Genomic DNA, 23,172 nt, shown 5'->3' with positions numbered 1-23,172 from the left:
CATTAACCCCATCCCTCACATCACTGCCACAGGGACCATGAGTCTCAGAAAACTTGAGTAAGAGTGGTAGAGTGCCCATGTCACAAGATTTGCTCATCCATAACTCATTAATAACTCAAGAAGTCCTTGCAGCTGTAAAAGAAAATATAGTCATCTGCCTTACCTCAGCCAAATCACAACCAGCAGATCTGTTCCCTGCAATAAACTTCTCTGTAGATTCCAAAGCCCAGAAGAGACCATTGAGATCATCTAGGGTGAGCTACATAATACAAGCCAAAAGAACTTCCCAGAAATATTTCCTAGTGCAGATCTTTTGAAAGAAGGACAAATCTTGAATTAAATATCATCAGTGTTGGAGAATCCAGCATCATCTTCAGTACATTTTTCCAGTGGTTAGAATTTGATGTTATATTTCCAGCCTGAATTTGTCTAAATTCAGCTTTTCAGCAGTGGATCATAGTACGCCTTTCTCTGCTGTTTTGAATAGCCCATTGTTTAATATTTGTTCCCCTTATAGACTGTAATCAAGTCACCCATTAACCTTCCCTTTTTTAGTCTAAACAGATTGAGTTTTTGAGTCTGTCACTGTAAGGCATGTTTTCTAATCCTTCAGTCATTCCCAGGGTCTTCTCTGAACCTTCCCCAACATATCAATACTTGAATTGCTGGCACCAGCAGTGAACACTGTTCCAGCAGTGGCTATATCACTGCAAAATACAGTGGTAAAATAACCTCTTTACTTCTACTTGATTCCCCTCCTCATGCATCCAAAGATCACATTAGATCTATTGATTACAGCATCATAGTGGCATCTCAGGATCAGCTGATTGTCCATCAAGAGCACCAAATCTTTTTTCAGAGCCACTGCTTCACAGGATGGTCCCCTGTCCTGTAGTATGACCTACATTCTCTGTTCCCAGATCTATACACTTAGCCATATTAAAATGGATATTGTTTGCTTGCTCCCAATTTGCAAAGTGATCCACATCACTCAGAATCAGTGCTGTCTTCATTATTTACCACCCCCATAATTTAGTGTTATCTGCTACATTTGTCAACAATTATTTTATGTTTTCTTTCAACTCATTGACTAATATGTTAAGTACCATGAAGCCAAGAACCAATCTCTCATGCCATGTTAATTTTATAGTGTTCTAGTTGTTTAATCAAGATGTTGTGCAGAAGCAGGTTTAATGTCTTACAGAAGTCTATATATACTATATTAACACTAATATATTTATCAACCAAACTTCTAGTCTCATCAAAAAAACTATAAAGTAAGTTTAACAGATTCTCTTTCATTAAAGCCATATTGATTTGCATTAATTATATAATACTCAGACTTAATTCCTTATTAATCAGTGCCTGTATTGGATGCTCATTATCTTGCCCAAATAGGGATGTCAGGTTGAAAGGCCTATAATTACTTGGATCATCCCATTTACTTCTTTAAAAACTGGCATAACACTAACTTTCTTCTGCCTTCTGGAATTTCTGCAGTGCTCCATAACTTATTGAAAATAATCATTAACAGTCCAGCTCGCTACTCAGCCAGTGTTTTAAAATAACTCTTGGATTATTGATGCTAAATATCTACACGTGACTCCAGAGCCAAATGTTACTGACCCCCAGACATTTTTGAACTACTGCATAGACAAAACATATCAAATCCAGACAGGCCTCTGCTTGGATAAAAGTAATTACTCCTGTATCAGAAACATCTGCTACACATCTGTTGTAATGCCATTTATAATAAGAGGTTCTAGACATTTTGTGGGATGCCCAACTTCATCTCATGTAAAAGAAAACTATGCTCTTCATGGCTGAGACAAGCCATCATACAGCAAATTGTAGTTCAGTTGTTTCTGAAGAAATCTACATAGGATACCTATACCAGTTACCTCTGTTTCCTTTCTACATCATCAGAAAAGTAATGGCTCACCCTTTCAGCTATCGTCACTGAGCAAAGAGCAGATTAAGACATCATCTTTTTTTAATGGCTCTCATCCTTCTTCTGAAATGCTGGACAGCTCCCCCATGGAAAAGGTCCATTTACTTTGGTCTGCCTGATTAAAGCATAGAGCATGTAAGAGACACCAAGCACTGTTGGGCCAAGCATGTGAGGGGTGGAGGATCTTCAGTTCCCAGTGAAGTCAATGTGAGTGAAGACTGTTCAGCACCTCGCAGGAGGCTGTCAGCCCACCATGCAGACAACTGATTAGTGCAAGTTCCCTACAGAGTAAGGGAAATTGAATTCTCACCTATGAGCAAAAGGACCTACTCTGTGACCTGTGCAAAGCTGAAGAAATTTACAAGGTTTTCCACTCTCAGTATGTAACTGTGATGTTCGCACTTAAAGTTCCACACAGTAGGATTGCCAATTTTCACCTTATAAAATGGTGGAATTTAAATAAGGCTGGACAGGGTATATGTTTGTTTAAGTCATCATTGACAGCTGTTTGTCTGTTTTTAAAAACTTCCCTTGATGGCGATGCCACAGCCTCTTTGGGAAATTTATTCCAGTTTTTAAGAACCTTCACAGTTAAAGTACTTCCTAATATCTAACCTACATCTTCCTTGCTGCAATTTTAGTCCATTTCTTCTTGTCATTACCTCAGCAGTTAGGAGAACACTTTGTTACCCTCCTCTTTACAGCAACATTTCAAATACTTAAAGACTTCTATTCCACCTCAGCCTTCTGTTACCTAGACTAAATAAACCCATTTTTTCCAGTCTTTCCTTTGTCATGTTATCTAGACCTTTAATCACCTCTGTTGTCCTCTGAACTGTCTCTGACTTGTTCAGCTCTTTCTAGAAGTGTGATGCCCAGAACTGGACACAATATTCCAACTGAATAGAGTGGAAGAATTACATCTTGTGTCTTGCTGCTTACAAAATTTCTGAAAATATATCGCAGAATAACAGTCACTTTTTTGCAAATGTTAAATCATTTTCTCATATTTAATTTGCAATCCATTATAGGTTCCAGATCCTTTTCTGCACTACTCCTTCTACTTTTTTCCCCAGTTTGCATGTGTGCTGTTGATTGTTCCTTCTTAAATGAAACATTTTGCAGTTGTTCTTTCTGAATTTCGTCCTGTTTATTTCAGACCATTTTTCTCGTTTGTCAAGACCTTTTTGAATTCCAATCCTGTTCTACCAAAGCTTTTGCAACCTGTTACAACTTGGCAGATTTTATAAGCATGCTGTTCTCTTTGCCACTGTCCAAACAACAATTGTTCTTATTAAGTTTTTTGAAAGGACACCAGAGAAATATAGAGTACACAAATCTATTGTAAGGGAGGTGCACAACTATGTGGAGAAGCATAGTCAAAGTCTAGTTATCACTGGCTCACAATCAAGCTGGAAAGTTGTATACAGTGGGGTCCTGCAGAGATCTGCCCTAGGTCAGGTTCTGCTTCATATCTTCATAAAATTCTGTTAACACTCCTCGTGGATGTGATTTCCAGAGCAGACAAAACATTCATGTCAACAGAAGTTTATCTACATTCTCAACACCACGTCAAGTCACTAGAGTGCTGCCTTTTCTTTCAGACTTTTCTGAGAAGAGAAATTGACCAGTATAGCCATAGTGAAATAAACTATTGTACTAAAGCTATGTCAGAATAACTGCAAATGTGGACACTAATCTGGAATAGAAGTGACTTGGTTCTGAAATAATTTCATCACTATGGATATGCTAATCAATTTCCCTGTGTACAAAAGGCTCTGAGTGTCTGGTTTTTTCCCATTATTCTTGTCAGTGAAACAAAGGTTGTCTTCAGTCACCCCAGTTCCTTTTATTGACCAGTGGTTTATAGCAACCATTTCGTCCATACTCACTTTTACCGCTCTATATCCCAGTCCACATATTTTGTATGTTTTCTACTTTTAATTCAATACAGTACTTTAGCTTCTACCTCTGGTTCAGTTCAAGATCTTGTTCTCCTCACTATGTAGAATAGACCAGTAACATCCCCATTTCATGTCATGTGCAATTTCATCCATTCAGGGTAACAGCCAACACAGCTAAATAAATGAAAACAAAAGTTTTATTTACAGCAAAAATCTGTACATTGTGCATACATAAAAATATACAAAATCAAAATAGAAAAGTGTTAAAATGTATACAAACACTGTTTAAAAATGTGACTCCTGTAAAATCATCAAGCTTTAAGTTGTTGAAGAGTACACATTCATTTAAAAAAATCATCATACAAAATAATCGTCCGAGCTATTAAAAAAGTACACAGTCTTACATATCTGAATAGTTCAATGACTACATTTCACAAAGGATGAGATGATATGAGATACATGTGAGGCTTTTACATAGCTGATATTCCAAGAACAAAACTCTGAACTTGCCAAGTTGAAGAGAAAAAATTCATTGTGTCAAAATTCATTTAATTAAATAAGCCTCTGAGAGGCATGCCCAGACATGGGCTACTTTAAAGTTCAAACAGTTAAATCAGGTATCCTCTTTGCCCTGGAGAGGATAACTTTCAGGAAAATTTGCATTATTCTCTCTAATGACGTTTCCTAGTCTGCCTCAAAGAACACTCTAACATATTTAAGGAATGTCGATGAAGGGGAAAGAGCACAAAATGACACTTTCACGGGCAACGCATTTTAATGCTAATTTCATCATCTTTGTCTGTGTCTTAATAGCATTTCTCCATTTTTGAGAGCATTACTGATGAGGAAGACCAACACAAAAGTAACCATGTATGGCCTTGTCTACATACTACTTGGGTTTCTAAATATATTGAGTTAAATCTTTTCAACATCCTAAGGCAGCAATTGATTCTGGTTAAAAATGAAGTATTTCAGTTTTGCCTCATTTGGCAAAAAATTGGTGTGAACAGAATCAAGTAGAAATTCTTCATCTGAAACAAAAGAATCTCATCACTAGGTTGCATTGATGAAGCTAAGTATTTGCGCTCAGTGTATAGGCCAATATAATTATACATTAATCTCTCTCTCTCTTTACCACCCCCAATCTGTTACATTGGTGTAACTTCATGGACTTATAATTACGTGGGCATTAAACATTATAATAACATGAAGAATAATGAGAGCCAGGTAACCCTTCTGCCTTGAATACCTCAGAAGGAACGGAACATCAGAAGTATTTTTCCTTTCAGAAATGAGTGGCTCGAAATGAGTCAAAACTTTCATGATTTCTCTGGAATTAACAGAATACCTTGATTTAACCATCTAAAGGCTTCATGCAAAAAGCAACAGGACTGTGCTGAAAAAGCTGCATAATTCACAGTGGAAAGCACAGCAGAACAAAACTTTAAATCCAGCACATTTACTCAAGCTTTGTAGGTGTGGTTTTAAGTGCAACTGTCTCACCTCTTAATCTTACATCATCAGTGCACAGAAATGAGGCTTTTGTAATTCTAGAGACATACAAGGGGGATGAGTCTAACCTGGGCATTTGCCTCATGCGCTTCAGGAGGCATGTTTGTGCAGGCCTTGCCCAGGCAGTCCCCAGCTCACTTCAAGTGGGAATTACATCCATACCAAGGCTACAGGAGCACACCCTGAAATATTGATGAACAGTCTGGATGGGAAAATGTGTTACACATCACTTGTGTATGTACAGTAAACCCTCGATTTACTGGGCTAATGGGGGGAAGGGGTGTCTCTTAATGCCATAAGTCTTTTATATCTGAATGGTTATACTGCATGACCTTCCCAGCCCATCACTCACTCCTGTCCTCTGCCCTGCCTTCCCTTCCCCTGTCCTACCCCATTCTTCCCCTCACACCTCCATCTCCCTCTCCCAATTACCAGGAGAGGAGCTGAATGCTGGCCTGGCTCCTTCCAACTCCTGCAGCTCTCAGCACTGCGGCTTCTCCAGCCCCTGGCTCTGAGCCGCCCGTGTGAAGGCGGAGCATGGTCGCCACCAGCCTGCCAGCGGGCAGAAGCCTCCAACACCATGGCTGCTGCTCAGCGCCATCACAGGCAGCGGTGGGTGGGTGCCGACATGTTCCATGCACAGAAGGCTAGGGGAGGAGCGCTCCTGTGCCCTGCTACAGCCCCCACACCGGCTCCTCTGGCCCTGGTGTCTCCAGCCACACCAGCATTTATTTGGGAGGGGTGGGGGGCAGGGGACTGGCAGACAGCATCCATTATTTCCGAAGTCGGTTATGTTGGGGGCCATTAAATCGAGGGTTTCCTGTATAAACACACAAGTCACAAGTTACCATTATTAAAAAGCTATCCAGACATCTACTGAACACCTCATACATGTTCATTCACTCTTTTAAATGCAACTGATTTGTATGGATTTTTAATAAATGATTTTCTGCTCTCAAAGTTTAAAAACGGACCAACACCAAAAAGCCACCTCAGTGGCCTCCCGTGAAAGCAAAAAGTACCCAAGCTGAGGAGGGAGGCACCATAAATGGAGGGAAGACTGATGAGAGTAACAGGTCTATAGTTGCCCTTTTCTTCTGCCTAGTGTCCTGTGGCTCAGAAGTATAACTGAACTTGAATTCTCAGTTAGCAACTCAGGGTCAGCTGATACAGGTACTGATAGATGGAAGGAGCAGGAGGGAAAAAGCTGAAATTGTCAAGATGCCCGAGTTGGTAGAACGCTGAACTATTACAGGGGAAACTAGGGTTTGGAAGTCACCTCAGGACCCTCCCTCATTGGGATGACTGAGATCCTGTGATTCACAGGTCATTGGGCCTCCATTTTGGGAAGAGGCTGGTGACTTAACTCTAAAGCACATACTGGGTGTGAAGATGTTATAAACACCCATCTAGTTGGTAAATTTTAACATGCTCTGGGATAGAATTAGGATAGATGAAGTGCTGTATGAAAGATCCACACCAATTTAAATAAATTATACCATCTAGGAGAAGGCAAAGGTTTCTTGGAATTTGCTCTTGGCCTGGGAGATTTTCCACTCCAGGTCTCCAGTGCACACTAGAACTACACAATAAAGGATGTGCGTGGGAATGTAAGAGGAAAGTGGCAAATACATTTCCTGAATGAGTGGCCAGCTTTGTGAGAGAACTTTAAAAAGTAGCACTTAGTTTTAACAGGAGTGCAAAGTATGCTGCCTCACATTTTTCTTTACAGGAATCTTTACAGTCCATAGGGCTGTATACAATCTGCACATGACGACACACTACCTAGAGTGTAACAAAGCACTGTCTTATTGTTGTGCACCCTGAGGGCATGTCTACACTAGCCCTCTCCTTTTGGAAGGAGCATGTTAATGAGGTATTTTGGCAGATGCTAATTTGGCGCTGCCATGAATATGCAGTGCCTCATTAGGGTAATGGTGGCCATGCACAATTCGAAAGTGCCGCTTTCGAAATGCGTGCCACCCGTGTAGATGGGGGCCTTTCTAAAGAAACCCCCAGACTTCAATACCCGCTTCTTCCCAAAACCAAATGAGAAGAAGGAGATTTCAAAGTCAGGGGTCCTTTCGAAAGGCCCCTGCCTACATGGGTGGCATGCATTTCAAAAGCGGCACTTCCCAATTGCGCGCAGCCACCATTATGCTAATGAGGCGCTACATATTCATTGCAGCGCCTCATTAGCATCTGCCGAAATACCTCATTAACATGCTCCTTCTGAAAGGAGAGGGCTAGTGCAGACACAGCCTTAAGAGTACTGCTGGCTAGTATTTTTAATTCCTGATAGAAACAAGAGTTTCAGTTTAGAATGGGCAACTGCATGGGAAAATTGGCATGCTATTTTATGGAGTCTGAGAGACTCCTCCATACGGCACAGTGGCTTACTCCTTTGTTACGTGAAAGATGATCAGCGTCATTTATTGAAAAGTGTGGAAGCTAATCCAATATAAACTTGGCACATAGGAAATGGAAACCCTGATCAGATACTAAGATCACTGAATGACAAAGTGCCACTCTGCCCAGGCAGCAAAATCCCATGTAAGAGGTTTCACAGAAGATGAAGTAAAATATATGGGGAAAGTATATTTTTTCCATCGAGGTTTTCTAGTACTACCAAGACTGGATACTACTAAAGAATAAAACTGAACATAAAATATTATTACAATATAACGTTTCCCCCCACCCCCAAAATCAGTATGTAACATCCAGATACTAAGGCTGAAATTAATGAAAGCTGTCCATTTCACAGGATGAAAAATGCTTTACGAACATACCTATCTAATCAATGCAAGGCATACGTGGATCCCATGGACACACTTTTTAGCAGCTAGAAAGAATTTTAGAAGAATCCCAACGCCCAAGATTATGACAACTTGAAAAAAGGCAGCAAAGTGCATGCAATAAACTCATTCTGCTCTTACAGGGGGGAAACAACAGGAAAGGTTGAGCTGGGGGAAGATTACGAAGTTCTTCTGATTTATATTTATAAAAGTGGTTTTTAACCTGTGGTCACAGATCCGTGGAGTCCACAGACTATGTCAAAGATTTTTCGAAAGGGTACATACTCCATCTGAAAATTTTTAGGGGTCCACAAATGAAAAAAGTTTGAAAACCACAGTTTATAAACAGAGGACAGAAAATACATCAACATAGTTTTCTCCATCACAAGCTCGTTCACAATAGCCAAAAGCTCAGTATGGCCGTGTCTACACATGCCCCAAACTTCGAAATGGCCATGCAAATGGCCATTTCGAAGTTTACTAATGAAGCGCTGAAATGCATATTCAGCGCTTCATTTGCATGCAGGCGGCAGCGGCGCTTCGAAATTGATGCGCCTTGCCGCCGCGCGGCACGTCTAGACGGGGCTCCTTTTCAAAAGGACGCCACCTTCTTTGAAGTCCCCTTATTCCCATGAGCTCATGGGAATAAGGGGACTTCGAAGTAGGCGGGGCCCTTTTGAAAAGGAGCCCCGTCTGGACGCGCCACGCGGTGGCAAGGCACGTCAATTTCGAAGCACCGCTGCCGCCCGCATGCTAATGAAGCGCTGAATATGCATTTCAGCGCTTCATTAGTAAACTTCGAAATGGCCATTTCGAAGTTTGGGGCACGTGTAGACGTAGCCTATGTGAAATAAGTTGTTCCTGTCGACCATTTTTAAGAACAGTGTCTCTATGAACAATGATCTTTTTGCTGAATGGCTATGGATAGGATACATATGGGGTTTTTGTACATAATCACACCTACTGAATTTTTCTTACTGCAAAACCAAATATTAAAAAGCAAAAAGAACATTAACCCATTTCCAGCCTGAAACTGAATTCTGTCAAGTAAAATATTTTAAATGCATTGAAGCCAGGTGGATTTCAGAAGTGGTTTTGAGAATACCTGTGCTGTGTTTTTACAATGAAATTATGAGAAGGTCTCAGGGTGCAAGCCGTAGTCAGTTTTCTAAAGGTTTTACAATGTTTGCAGAATACAGACTCTATAATTCTCAATTAAAAATGCTGACAACTTGTTCTTGTCTCATGAAAAAAAAACACCCTCCCCCCCAGCCACACTTTAAAAAAAGCAGTAATAAACACATTTAATGAGGGGGGAGGGGTACCGAAACAGAAGAGCCAAATAATTCAGGAACTCTCCCCATCCAAAATGCTTATGTACTTTGAAAAGGCTGGCCTATATTTTTGAATAATCTTCTTGCAAGAAATCTTTTTTTTACAACTTACTTCCAAATTTACGCAGGCAAGCAAAGCACCTTGTCTCCATTCTCCCTGAGTGTACACGTACATATGTGCACAGAGGGGAAAACTGCTCCCGGGCCGACAATCCATGCACCCTTTTGTTCTCACTTGTGCCCCTTGCCAGCCACCTGTGGGAGCTGAATGAGGGCAGATTGAGTATGTTCTGAAGAACTGAGGAGATCCTCGTCTCTTCACCCTGTGCCTGAATGCAGCATCTGCATGGACCATGACAGATATGTGCAGTAGTACTGTAGTTATTTAAACTACCTGGCTGCGTGTAGAGTAATAACCATTTAAAAGGGAGTAAACATCACTTGTAACTTTCTGGTTGCAGAATCCACCTGAATACAATGACTAGCTCTTGGGCCTGATTGTCATTTAAGAAGGTCCCATTACACTCCCTTTAAGGCGCATTTACCCTAACAGAGAGGAGTAAGAGCACCTTGTGTAAATAAGAACTAGTCCCATTATAGTCATAGCATGCCCAGTTCAAAACCATGATTTGGGAGGCAGGGTGGGGATGGGGGCAAAAATCCTGTAGTAAGATAATAAATCATGTCTCAGCAGATAGTTCCACGTATGATTATACAGGCTGTTCCACAGTGTCCGATTTAACCGTTAACTTTTGTCCTTTTAAGTTTGGCATCTAGTAAATGAGGCATAAGTAGCCTCTAATGATGATTTCTGACAGGTCAAGCCCAAAACAATACGTTGCATTTCTGTCTAACTGTGCCTCTGCACCTTTCGTAAGCAAAGCCTTTTTTTTTTTTAAGCTATTTGCAAAGCAGTTATAAATACTCAGGCTTAGGAAGGAACAAACTTTCATGTCTGCTACTTAATTACAATTACAGTTTATAGACTCAAGACTAGGTTGGTCTAAGATACATTTCAAGTATTCCTTTGTTGTTTATAGTACGACAGTAGTACCTTATTGCACATTATTTTTGAATGATTCACTTTTACAGGTGCAGGAAGTGATCCTGTCCAGGGCACTTCATAGACCTGAACCCTGGCAAGATTACTTTCCCCTTCCGATACAGATCATCCTGCAAACCTTTGTTCATCCTCTGTACCAGCAGTTTCTCATACAGTAGTGGATGATAAGCCCCTAAGGTACAAGCTGCATCATAGTATAGTTCATGGTAGTGACAAAGGTCAGTTTGTCGGACTGAAGGAATGTATTCATACACGTGCACTTCGTTGCACATGGACATCATGATGAGGATCCCTGAAATGAAATTTAAGAACAAAAATAAAGCTAGATTACCTTCTGAGAATTTTTCTGCAACCCCATCCTCTGCTTTCTTTCACCATGCATCTCAAAGTGCTTTATTGTATTTAGTTGCAAAATATTCAAAAGTAATACACAATTGCCACATCACACTGTTATGTCAGACCATGTGTTGACAATAACAGGACAATAGACCTAAGAAACCTATACTAGGTTTATAAAACCCCGTAGTACCATCTCCTTCTCAGCTCACTGAAGAGATTACATCCAAAAATTGCATGACAAGATCACGGAACTAATCCAGGCATATGCTAAACCTTACAATTCAAATCCCATTGATTTTTATCATTAGTCCTTATTTGTGTACAGGTTGTACCTCTGAAATTCGGTGCTCTCTGGTCTGCTATGACCATGGATGTTGCTGGACTAGAGAGCCTGGTGGCCAGAGCAGGGGCTGGGGAGCCACAGCCAAGAATGGTGGCCCAGCAGCGGCGGGAAAGCCGCACCTAGGGAGAAGCGGTCTGACTCCCAACCTTACTGCAGCTGCCCCAGCTCCCAGATCTGGGGCTGCAGCAGGGCTGGGAGCTGGGGCCACCATGGGGGACTGGAGCAGCCTGTTGCAGGGATGGGAGCCAAGCCACCATGGCAGAGGTGGGAGCCAGGGCCAGGGCAGCCAAGCAGGGGCCAGCTGCAGCATACTGGCCAGTTCTGGAACTGCTCAGGGCTGGCAGCAGGAGACCATTGTTTGCCTATGCAGACCATATTTCTATATACTTCTGACACACCTAGCACACTAGATGCTGTGTAAGTTATATCAATATACACTAAGATATTTTTGGATACCATCATCTTCATACCTAAACACTGAACAAAATTATGTAGAAACATAGAAACTTGCGAGAGTTCTGCCTTCCCTTGCCCCGGTTTCAGATGTTTATCTATGCCCTGATCCTGTAAACATTTGCATACATGCTCAACTTCAAAGACGTGAACAAGTTCCATCAACATTTAGTTATAGGAAGTCATTGATGGGGGTAAGACTACACTGAAAAGGCCAGCATTTCCACTAGAAGGCTTCTAGGTTTGGGCACAGTTTGAGCCCCACTGGCGAGCCACAGGGAACTTCTGGGTTCATATTTATAAAGGAACAGCATGCTCGCCACAGGGGAAGCAAAGCACGTCCTGCCAGCCTAGCCATATGAGCACCCAGCTGTAGCAAGGAGCCCAGCATTCACCCAGATTCCTCCCACCACTTCCACAGCCTCGTGTCTGGACGTTATTCTTCACGGGGGTTAGGTTAGAGTATTTCTGAGTTCCTCAAAGTATTTCCGACTTCCTGTTATCATAACTGGTGACTTTCTTAGAGTGGGGGTTGAGCGAGGTGCTCTTCATCCATCCACTGGCTTCTTTTGAGGCATGGAGACATTTTGGACCCAGGGGAATTTCATAGGGAGGTAGAGAAATATAGGGAGCTGAGTCTCATCCATGCACTGGCAGCACTAGAGTCTGCAGCCTCTCAGACTGTGCTAAAGAAGGTGATATAGATGCGCAGGAGGTTGCAGTTCTACGGTTGGGACACTTTAGATGAGGACAAGTGCCCATGGTGACACCCTTGGATTTGACTGAGGAACAGGTGCATCCAGCATAACGCAGAACCATTTACTCTCGTTCAGCTTCACGTTTTCAACTGCATCTAGGGCTATGTCTACACTATGAAATTAATTCAAATTTAATGCAGTTAGCTCGATTGTACCAAGTGACCGTCTTCACGGTAAACACCATGAGCTGGATTTTGGGAGCACTAATACCGACAGCGTATCATCAGTGGAACTGGGTGGATATAGCATCAAGTTCAAATTCAATAGTTGGAATGAAGGCTGGTGTGGAAGCGCTACGTCTTTGAATTGAATCCATTTGCCTCCAGAGGCTGACTGACATTGTTGCACCTGGCTCCCAGCTGCCTGCTACAGGAGCCCAGAAACTGATCAGCACAGCAGCCTTGGTTAGTTTCCTGGCTCCTGCAAGTGACAGGGAGCTGAGAAACTGGAAGCACTGCTGCATCTGGCTCCTGCTTGCCTGCCACTCACAGGAGCCAGGAAACTCACCAGTGCAGCACCTGGCTCCCCTGAGGCAGGTGCAGCGGTGCTGGTCAGTTTCCCAGGTCACCCAAGCTGTGGGGACCTGGGAACCAGACAGCAGGGTGAGTGCTGCCAGCGATGGGGGTGCAGCAGGGCTTGGGTGGAGGGTGCAGAATGCAGGGCTGAGGAAACTCCTCCCACAATGCCTTGCTGCAACAGTCTGTGTTTGGCCACTCTAGTGTGGCAGCACTAACTCGACTTTGTGGGAAGTGAGGATACTCAAAATTGAATTTATAAAACCCAGCATTATAAAATCGATTTAATAAAATCAAATTTATCTGGTAGTGCAGACGTAGCCAGCAATTCCTAAGACATCCACCAGGATCAGCAGAGATTTGCTTCCTACTTAAAGCAAGTAAAAAATTACTTCTACAGTGCTGGGGATTGTCATCTTTACCGCACGTCCATGCATGGAACCTCTGTATGAATAACGCAGGGGGTTTGGGAGCCAGGGGGATGTAGATTCTGCAGGACCTAGGAAAGCCCTAGGAAAGCCCTGTCTTCTCAGTGGCCCCAATAATAGGATGATAAATTTGTACTAAGAAAGGGATTCTGTATTTTTGAAAAGGGAGATCAATGAATTGGCTCACCTTTTTTATGCTCCTTAAGAAAGGATTAGTATGAAAATATTGGCAGCCTAAACTACCCTAGTGATTTACTAGTTACGGGCTGTGCTTCAGCTTTACATAAGCCTGTCAAAACTACTGACTGACTAACACCTGAGACGGCAGTTCTTTATTTAATGTCATTTAAAAAAAAACACCACTGTTCATAGAAACTCCAGTTACAATATGTCAGCTCATCGAGAGGAAATGTGTTTCAAAGCAAGGCTACAGGTGGAATACTACTGTTTAACTTTTGGTGTTGAAAATCAGAACTCAGATAATTGGCTTTTCTATAAGAAAGGTTTGGAATTAAAAAACCACAAGGATATTGTGAGCTAAATCTTGTGATTTAAAATCAATCACCATTAAAAGGGAGTTAGTTTATTACTCAAATTAAGCAAAAAATTGGTTTAAAATGAAGTTGGCATCATGAATGTTCAGATTTATAATGCTTATTTAAGTGAAGGCACATTCTTTTAATCCTGCCCTGCAGTATTAGTTATGTACGTTTCCTTTCTGATCTTTTCTAAGTAACTTTGTAACAACTCACTTATGATTACCTCTCCCTTTGTGACTTCATGAAGTGATTAGAACGTTTCAGCCCATACTGAAGCATTCCTTTCACATAAGATGATGTTTATGATCTTAAAAGAGCAAAATTACTAATCCAAAAAGGAAAGATGCCCAAACATGCAAAACGTAACTGTTTAACCTACAAGCGACAAGGAATGTGGATCTAGAGTGAGAAATGTTTAATTACAAATTGACGAGCCTAATAATTCAGTGCGAATCCCTGTCTGCAACTGCAACTAGAGATGTACTGATTTTTAAATTTGTCTAGAAGCAATGTTTAAAAACATTTTTCTTTTTTTCAGTTTTACAAATGCTTTCTTCTACTTTTCCACTGCCACCTGCCTTCATCTGCTGATGGAAAATCTACGTGTCACTCTAAGGTAAACATTTTTCAGCTGAATGAGAAAGTTAAAAGCGCAACTGCATGTAACAATCAAATACTTCCTGAAACGGATGAAAAAGTGACTCATCTTCTGAGCCCAGAGTCAAGCCTGGAGCCAGCTTCAGAAGACACACCAGAGATGTTTAAGGACAGTTCTCTCTGACAAACTGGCAAAAGCCTGAACCGGTTTATATTGTTTTATTGGCATGCTACCCAGTTTACCTGTAGCTTCCTAAAGGACATTCCTGTTTGTGGAAAAGGAAAAAAATATGACAAGAGCAAAATTGGGCATCTGTTGTTATTTCTCAATAGCAACCAAGTTGGAAAATCACTGCATAAATAGTTTGATGTGGTAGTTTTTTTAAAACATATAGGGGACCTTACACATATAAGTAAATTATTTAAAGGAGAGTTGAAAAGCAGTGAAGTTTCAATCTTTATAATCTGATTGACTCTTGGAGACATTGTTAATCTATATGAAGGATGCATGCATCATCTAGTTTATTCCCTTTCCACTGCTGGATTGTGCCCTGCTAGTATTTTGGTCTCCTGTACATATAAAAATGAGTGATGGAGATTCGACCCCTTCCTTAATGCACAGCCTAAAAAAACTCCAAGATTTTTCTGATAGTCATTCTGATTTCTCTTTCTTAATTTCACACAATTTTTTCTAATTATACCCCCTTACCTTGCAACAGTTATCTCCTTGAGCACTTATTGCATGTAGCTATTTATTGCTGTTCTGCACCCTGGCTGGCTAATACTTATTTCTTTCCAGGTGTAGTTCAGTCAATTTAGGTGGGTGATAACACAGATCTCTTACTTTCAATGCTTGTTGCATCTGTTACACAGTCTGGCAGGGCATACTGCCTATCTGTTCTTGCAGCTGATCTCTCCACAACAAGCAGCCAGACATTTACTACAGGGCGTAAGGTAGATTTGAGGGAGGTGGTGGTGGGGGAGGAGGTAGCGGGGAAGTGCTCCCTGCACCAGCCAAAGAATAAAAGACACAGTGCTGACTAACCAAGCCATTGTGTGGGGGCAAGAAGGGGTTTTTAGCAAAGGAGTAGGAGGTACACTTGGCCCTTCCGCTGCTTGCCCTACTATTTATGCTACAGGTACCTTTTTCCTCGTCTGCCAGAGCCTGAATTTTGAAAGATTTACGTGAACATCGGTAAATATTGTACTGAATTCACATTTATTAATTCACTTCTGCCCCAAACAGTAATCAACGTTGTCAAATTTATTTATTTTGTAACCTATGCTACTTACTAATCACGTAATTATTTCCATTATCCTTCATTGGCCAAATTTGCAGAATGTGATCCTGTAAATGAACATTATCACTTGTGTAAGCAAGTAATCAAATTTACACATGCAAATGATTTCTTGCATTGGCCATATATAAATCTCTTCTATATTTGATCAATATCTCATTTGTTCACACAGAGTGGCGGGGTATGAAAAATGTCTCCTGTAAATGACTGCATGCAAAACTGCATGTACTCAAATACAAACCATATCATCAACCACCTAAACTGACTGAATTACATCCAGAAAAAAATGAGTATTAGCCAGCCAGCATGCAGAACAGCAATAAATAGCCACATTCAATAAGTACTAAGGGAGATTAATGTTGCAGGACAAGGGGTATAACTAGGAAAAGTTGAGGAAAATAGGAAAGGGAAATCACAGTGACTATCAGAAAAATGTTGGAGTTTGTCATTTTAATGACTCGAGGGCATTTCAATGTGTAACATACATCTTTTCCATAATACAACTGGGCTTTGTGGTTAGCAAATTAATTTTTAAAAACATTTTCCCTTGTTTGTAAGTACATAGAATATAATTTAATATAACTCAGTATAACAGCTGATATTTTAAAGCATCTGAATTAAGGAATCTAATTCAAATATTAACCAAAACTTCAGCTCAGCTTTTGACTTAGCAAAACTCTTTACTTAGTTATTTACAGTGCAGAAGTACAGATACAGGATTTGATTTTTCAGAAGTGCTGGTACCCACAAGTTTTGTTAAAAGTTGTGATGTTCACTAACTCTGAAAATGAGACCCACAGGTGTTCGTTTAAGAATTCAGCATAAAAGAAATCTTTAAAAGCTATCTGCTTATGTGAGAGACTGAACAAAGTCACGCTTACAATCTACTAATCAGATACATGTAATCTGATTATCCCACCACTCTGTACATGTAATGTTTTCCCATGCATCACAGTAGCAGTCACACAACTAAGTTTAACAATTTAACTATTTTTCAACTACTTCGTTTAATAGAGTACATTAATTTCAGGATTTATGATCAAACACAGCATAACGAATGCTACAAAACTAATGTACATGTGAACATTCTTGTTGGTGTTCAGGTAACTGGATTCAGGAGAAGTTGCTCATGTTTGTAACAGGGGGCAGCATGATGCCACCACGATATACTTTGTTTCGTCCACGTGCGTAACTTTCAGTTCTGTGGCTTTAATAGAATTTTTTTTAAATGAAGAAAAATGCTGTGTTCATTTTCAAGAAAAGACAATTTCATGCCTGTTTGCTCAGTCAAAGGTGACAAATATTAACCAGAAGAGAACACTACTACTATTTTCAGAAAAATCAACACTAATTAAATGTCACCAAATGGCTTTTGTGTCTAGACATAAGCAGTAATATACTTGTGTTTGCTGTAGCTTTTTGCATTGTGTCGTTTAATTAGAAATCAATATATTTTACTGTAAACACAGAAAGTTGCACCATCTATCAATTATACTGTATTCTGTAAAGTCAGATATGAATCTGCTAACCAATATTACTGTGTGCTGTTAAGTGTTTCATTCAAGGTGAGATGATATACCGGAGCACTAGGGAAACCCACCACACAGAATGAAAAGATGAAATGTGACAGAAAAATGCCTGGAATGCTATATAAAATAAGTTTACTCATCTGTGTATGCAGGTTATGCCTCTCTAGTCCAGCACCCTTGGGACCTGGCCAGGGCCAAATCAGAAAATATGCCCGACCATGGGAGGTCAAAATAGTCTGCTAGCATTACCTATACTTCCACAGCTTACTGGAGTCTTAGAAGACATTTATGAGTGAATTACAGCTAAATAACAGCACAGAACACGAACAGCCACGATTAGGGGCTGTAAACAAACTTTATGGGACCACGGCAAACTTGGCCACACCAGTGATAAGTGGGCATCCACCTAACTGAAATCATGTTGGATTATGAATGTTGCTGGTTGAGAGCATGCCAGACTAGAAAGGTTCAACCTGTATCAGGAAGCTGAAGCTTCTTAAATATTTGAATGTTTTCTTACTGCATGATATTTAAGCAAAACTTATCTGAAGAGTAACCGCTACACCCATCTAATTTCGTTTTCAGTAACTAGTTAACAGATTGCTAGCTAAATCAAGGTAACAGTAACAAAGGTGAATGGTTTTAAAATAACGAATGGGTTTTAACAATGTCATCATTTCTTTTTGACTTATGCAAGCGTTCTTTTTAAGCCTAGGTAGAGCTCAGCAGCAGTCTTCTCGTTAACATGCCATTTGAAGTGGTTTTATGTCCGTGTCTTGAATGAAAACCAGTTGCTAACGTACAGCAAACCCTTGATTTAATGGATTAATAGGGTGAGAGTGGTGTCCATTAATGCTGTAAAGTCTGTTTACTGTAACTAAGAAACAACATTTTCTATTCTAAAGAGATGGCATAAAGCACCCACTCACAGCAGGCTCCTGCCACCCCAGTCCCTCACAAGAGCAACCGCCTCTGGAGCTGGCGTTGCCACTGGAGGAACTGAAGCTGGACACTCTGCTACGGCTGTGGCTTGGAGCCCGGCTGTGGCTGCAGGAGCCCCGCCGCAGCTGAGAACCCCACCGTGGCTGGAGACTCCGCTGCCTCCATGGCTGCAGGAGCTCCGCTGCAGCTGGAGTCTCCCCCATGGCCGCAGCTTGGAGCCCCTCCACGGCAGCCGGAGTCTTGCTACTGCCATGGCTGGAGATGATGATGATGACGCAGCAGCGGGAGCCACCATATCTTGAAGCCTCACTGTCACTGCAGCCTGGAGGAGCCGCCACTGCCACTGGAGCCACCATGCACTCCTCCCACCAGGGATGAAGCCTGTACACAATTAAGTGCCATCTGCCTATGTACGTACCCCACCCCTGGTGAGAAGAACGCGTGGTGGCTCCAGCGGCTGTCAGCTAACTGAAATCATGTTGGATTATGAATGTTGCTGGTTGAGAGCATCCCAGACTAGAAAGGTTCGACCTGTATCAGGAAGCTGAAGCAGTGGCGGCTCCAGAGGCTCTGGTAAGTTGCCTTAGACCACTTTTTTGGGGAGGCAGGAGGGCTAGTAGGTTTAGGATTTTACAGACCTCAGCAGACTTCGGGAACATGGGGGGCGTAGGGGTACTGGTGGACATCTGTTGCTCATGAAGTCCGCTGAACCAGGGCCTATTCAATTGAGGGTTTACTCTACCTGTGTAACAATTCTCTTGGTCATATTTTCTTGATTTACGCATGCACAGGAAGTTGAAGACAGAGTAATCAATAATCAATGCCTACCTGTGGTTTTGAACTCTAGTGTAACTGTAAATTCTGAAACAAGTATTTATTTTTCAATAAAATATGTACTTAATTACTGCTTATATTTTCTCAAAACCAAGCTCTCTTGGAATGTTGCCATATCCTACTTTATTTCTTATATTACCTACTTGGGGTAAGTCGTCTGAACTAGCAGCTGTGATACTGCTTAATATGTGAATCAAGTGTTCTGTGTACTCCACGTAGCCCAAGTGATTCAAACACTCAAAGGCCTTTTGCCAAATATTACCGTGAAAGCTAGTATCAGCAACTAAACACAACGTGTGCGCAGAAGATGGGCAAAAGCAAGTTCCTGAATTGAAGGAAAGAGACCATTACAGCATTAGCCAACTAAATGTCAGCTCCAATGGCTGAGGCAGCTTGTCTCCATCCCTTAGGCAAATAGTGACCAGAGCACACCAGCTGACACAAGACCCCTTTAATCCTGGGCAGCTGCTGAAGAAAATTACCACCAGCGAAAGGCACATCCTCTCAATGTTCAAAGCTGGAAGGTGGCCCAACAACTACCTTTAGCACCTCAGCGAGGGACCACAGAAAGGCAACTGCCTGTTGTACAGTGGCTTAATGAGAACTATAATGACAATATCAAAAGATTCATGGGACAGGAAAGGGGCTGAAGTCACAGCAAACTATGGCTTAAGGCATGTTACTCCAGGATGGTGCTGGAAGTAACTTGTGGCTTTGGATACTGGCTGCACACACCGCATACCAACAGCCCATTTCTTCTGCCACTTCAGCAGTTGTAGAGGGGAGCCCATTCTTATAAGGTACTGTCAGGATGTAATACTCTAGACACCACAAAATGTCCCTCTTCCTCCTGAGCCCTTCTGATTCTGGTGTATGGGAGATGGAGGAGTCGGGGTAGCTAGAAGTGTTTATTACTTGATGCAAAACTGGAATTGTGACCCTGAAGTACTGTGCAGTGGCCCAGTTTAGACTGCAATCTCTCTGTGACTAGGATGGTGTGTTTGTTAGCACTACAAGGCCTCTCTCCTGATTGCCACCCCGGCCACCACAGTTGTATAAATACATATGTACATTAATATTTTGGAGAACCATACCTGCCACTGCATATTTCAGTACCCAACCAGGCCTGTGCGATGCAGTAACAGGTACCACTAGTCACACAGAGGGGGAAGTTCAGCATAGGTTTCCAAATACCCTGTTTGCTCTAATTAGTTTCCTTATACTTTGGCATCACCTTGAAAGAAAATACCCAGCTTGCTTACCAAGTCTGCAATTCCATCCACACCTCTTTCAACAGTTGATAACATCCCTTAAGCTCAAAAGTAAGAGTAAACAAAACTGGCCTGTTCCATTCATGTTCAGGTGAGGATGTTGTTGGGGTTACATGTCATTAAAAAAAATAAATAAATAAAAACCTAGCAGTGGGTTCTACTCTAATTAAGCTTCCTGTCTGGATCTCTGGCTCCTAGCAGTGCTTCAAGAAATTAACACACCTGCAGTATTCATTCCAAACACCACCTACCCCACTCAAAACAATAATGAATCTCCCCACCTCATCTGTTCAGGGCCCTTTTAGTTCGGGGGAGGACAAAGTTGTGTGCTGTGCCTCAAACACACACTATGTCTGAAAAAAGGTGCTGCGTCTCACTCCTCTGTACTTCCATTTGCTCACTTCTCTCTTCTGTTACACTTCTACTTACTCGTTCCTCTGCTACCTTCTCTCCTTCTTGTGTTCTACCATTTTTTAAGTCTCTAGTGATGCAGCTGTCATGATGGCATGTCTTCACCACCCAAAATGGGCATCCCTGCCTGCTTGCGTGTTGTTATCTCATGCTCTGTGTTCTCTCTTTAGCGCAGCAGTTCCCAGCCTTTTCCAGATGGGGACCCATTTTGACAATTCAGGAAGACTTGGTGACCCAAGGCCATTCAAAAATTGGGGTGGGGTGGGGAGCAGTGCCGTAACTAGCGAATTTTGTGCCTGAGATAAGAATATAAAATTGCACGCCCTCATATTTATATATTCATAGTAGTTATTTCAAAGTAAAAGGGAAATACATTCATAATAATAAAATAACACTATGTTGATTATAGTTTTTTAATATTTTATTATAGTTGATCTCAGTTGTGGTTGGGGAAAGAAAAACAAATGAAAACTGACAAATCAGCTACATAGAACAGAAGAGGGCAAATGGGGGGAGAAGGGAGGAGGGGCGCAAAATTACTTACTACAAGAGTCTATTCAGTGGCTTGCCCGGGATGACTGAATATCAAAGGCAGAGAAGCTATCTTTGTAATTCATAATTGCTTCTCTATTGCTAGAGAGATCTGCTGGCTGCCATGTTAAGGAGCTGCAAATGGCTCCTTTAACAGCCACACGCAACTCCAAGCTTCTGGTGATCCTTAAATCTAAACGTTAGTTTACATTTAAACTTTAGTTTTAAACTTTGAAGTATCAGCACATGTCTAGCCGCAGCTCACCCGCCGGTACTTCAAAGTGCAGGGGCAACTTCCAAGTCCCTTTACTCCTCAAAATTTTGCTTAACTCAGGCTCTGTGAATCTCAGTATTGTTCCTGGGAGTTTATCTTTTAGACACTGAAGTGCTGAGCATTACAATGCCTAGGTCCTTTTGTGAATCTGGACCAAGATACATCCCTGTGCACATGCATTCCCTGTGCCTGAAAGAAGCTCCACTCCTGCGGCCTGCAGTAGGTTTGATCCCCTATTGGACTGACTGCTGCAAGACTAGTTACTCAAGGCACAAAATTTATGCTGCCTTTTGAGGCTTACCAATTTCACACTGGCATAGAAACTATGCAAGCTTATGCCCTATGCCTGTATGCAATGGCACATACTTCATCCATCAGTGAGTGGTAACACACACTAAGTGATTGTCATCAGACTGGATGAGGATGAATTTTACACAGTTCACATGTTTAAAAAGGACTCCGTACAAAGATTGCTATGTCTGTAATCATGATGATAAAACATGATTTCAGCACTATTCTAGTAGAGTCTTTTAGTTTTCAGCCCAATGAGACATATTGTTGGGATGAAATTTGCATTTCTTGGCTACTGTAGATTATAAGAACCACAAAAGATGAAAATGTTCTGAGCGAAAAGTGAGGCCCTAAAGTAGGGATTCCCAACCTATGGGTTAGGACCCAAACATAGGACGCCATTAGATTTAAACTCCAGATTTGCCTATGCACAGCAACACTTCATTAGCAAACTTCCAACACCTTAATTATGATCCTTCCTTTGAAGGAAGGGTGGTACGGTAGACAAGCCCAAGGTGAAGTAAAGCACCTATCTCTGCTAAGCAATCCATGAACTAGGGGAAAGATAGGTGCTCCTCTGCCTAACTTGCACACCCAGGCCAATCCAGCAAGTCTGCTCAAAGATATACTAGATTTCCTTCATTCGGTCCCCCCACGGCTGTTTTTGACAAGGGGAGGAAGAGCTTCTGCGGGAATGCCCTCATGCATTATGAAAAATGGATTATGAATGAAAATATGCATAACTCTGAGATGCTTTGGACAAAATACTTCTCATAACTTAATATTTTCAATGGTATAATGTGCTGAAAATGTATATCCTATTTTTGTGCATGTATCATTTTCTATGTTATGAGTATTGTCTATGTATTGTAAACTCTTTCACATCCATCCGGCAGCCTCGGGACCAGGAAGTTGCCAGATATTCAAATATTCCAGGTAACAGAGAAGTAACCTAGCAATGCATAACACTGGAGAAAAACAAGGTTAGATATTAAGAAACAAATATGTATGCAGATTACTTTACTCACTAACAGTAGTATTGTACACTGTAAACTTACACTGTATTATTTGTATTTACTTTCACTATATTGTAGTTTTGGAAAACGTAACTAAAATTTACTTAAGGTTAAAATGCCAGTTATTTGAGAATTCCAGGTAATAGAATGCCGGATATGAAAGAGTTTGCTGTATTTGAATTCCAAATGTTCACTTCTGTCATTTGGGAGAATATGTAAGTGACAAGGGTTATGCATCAGTTTT

General features: G+C 41.4%; 2 protein-coding genes across 3 annotated transcripts in view; one reads left to right on the top strand and one right to left on the bottom strand.

Moving 5' to 3' along the window:
• Positions 1-15,262, top strand: part of LOC142006585 (parapinopsin-like) — a 126,380-nt gene extending 111,118 nt beyond the window's left edge. The window contains exon 5 of the mRNA XM_074983253.1: positions 14,473-15,262. Coding sequence (XP_074839354.1) covers positions 14,473-14,715 — 243 coding nt within the window. The 3' untranslated portion in view covers positions 14,716-15,262. The remainder of the gene's footprint in view (positions 1-14,472) is intronic.
• ST6GAL2 (ST6 beta-galactoside alpha-2,6-sialyltransferase 2) overlaps positions 8,999-23,172 on the bottom strand; it is a 77,902-nt gene continuing 63,728 nt past the window's right edge. For both annotated transcript variants that reach the window (XM_074983251.1, XM_074983252.1), the window contains one exon: positions 8,999-10,851. In XM_074983251.1, coding sequence (XP_074839352.1) covers positions 10,583-10,851 — 269 coding nt within the window. In that variant the 3' untranslated portion in view covers positions 8,999-10,582. The remainder of the gene's footprint in view (positions 10,852-23,172) is intronic.

This window comes from Carettochelys insculpta, chromosome 1 (assembly GCF_033958435.1).
Source record: "Carettochelys insculpta isolate YL-2023 chromosome 1, ASM3395843v1, whole genome shotgun sequence".
Lineage (NCBI taxonomy): Eukaryota > Metazoa > Chordata > Testudines > Carettochelyidae > Carettochelys > Carettochelys insculpta.
This window is presented reverse-complemented; position numbering and strand designations above follow the sequence as displayed.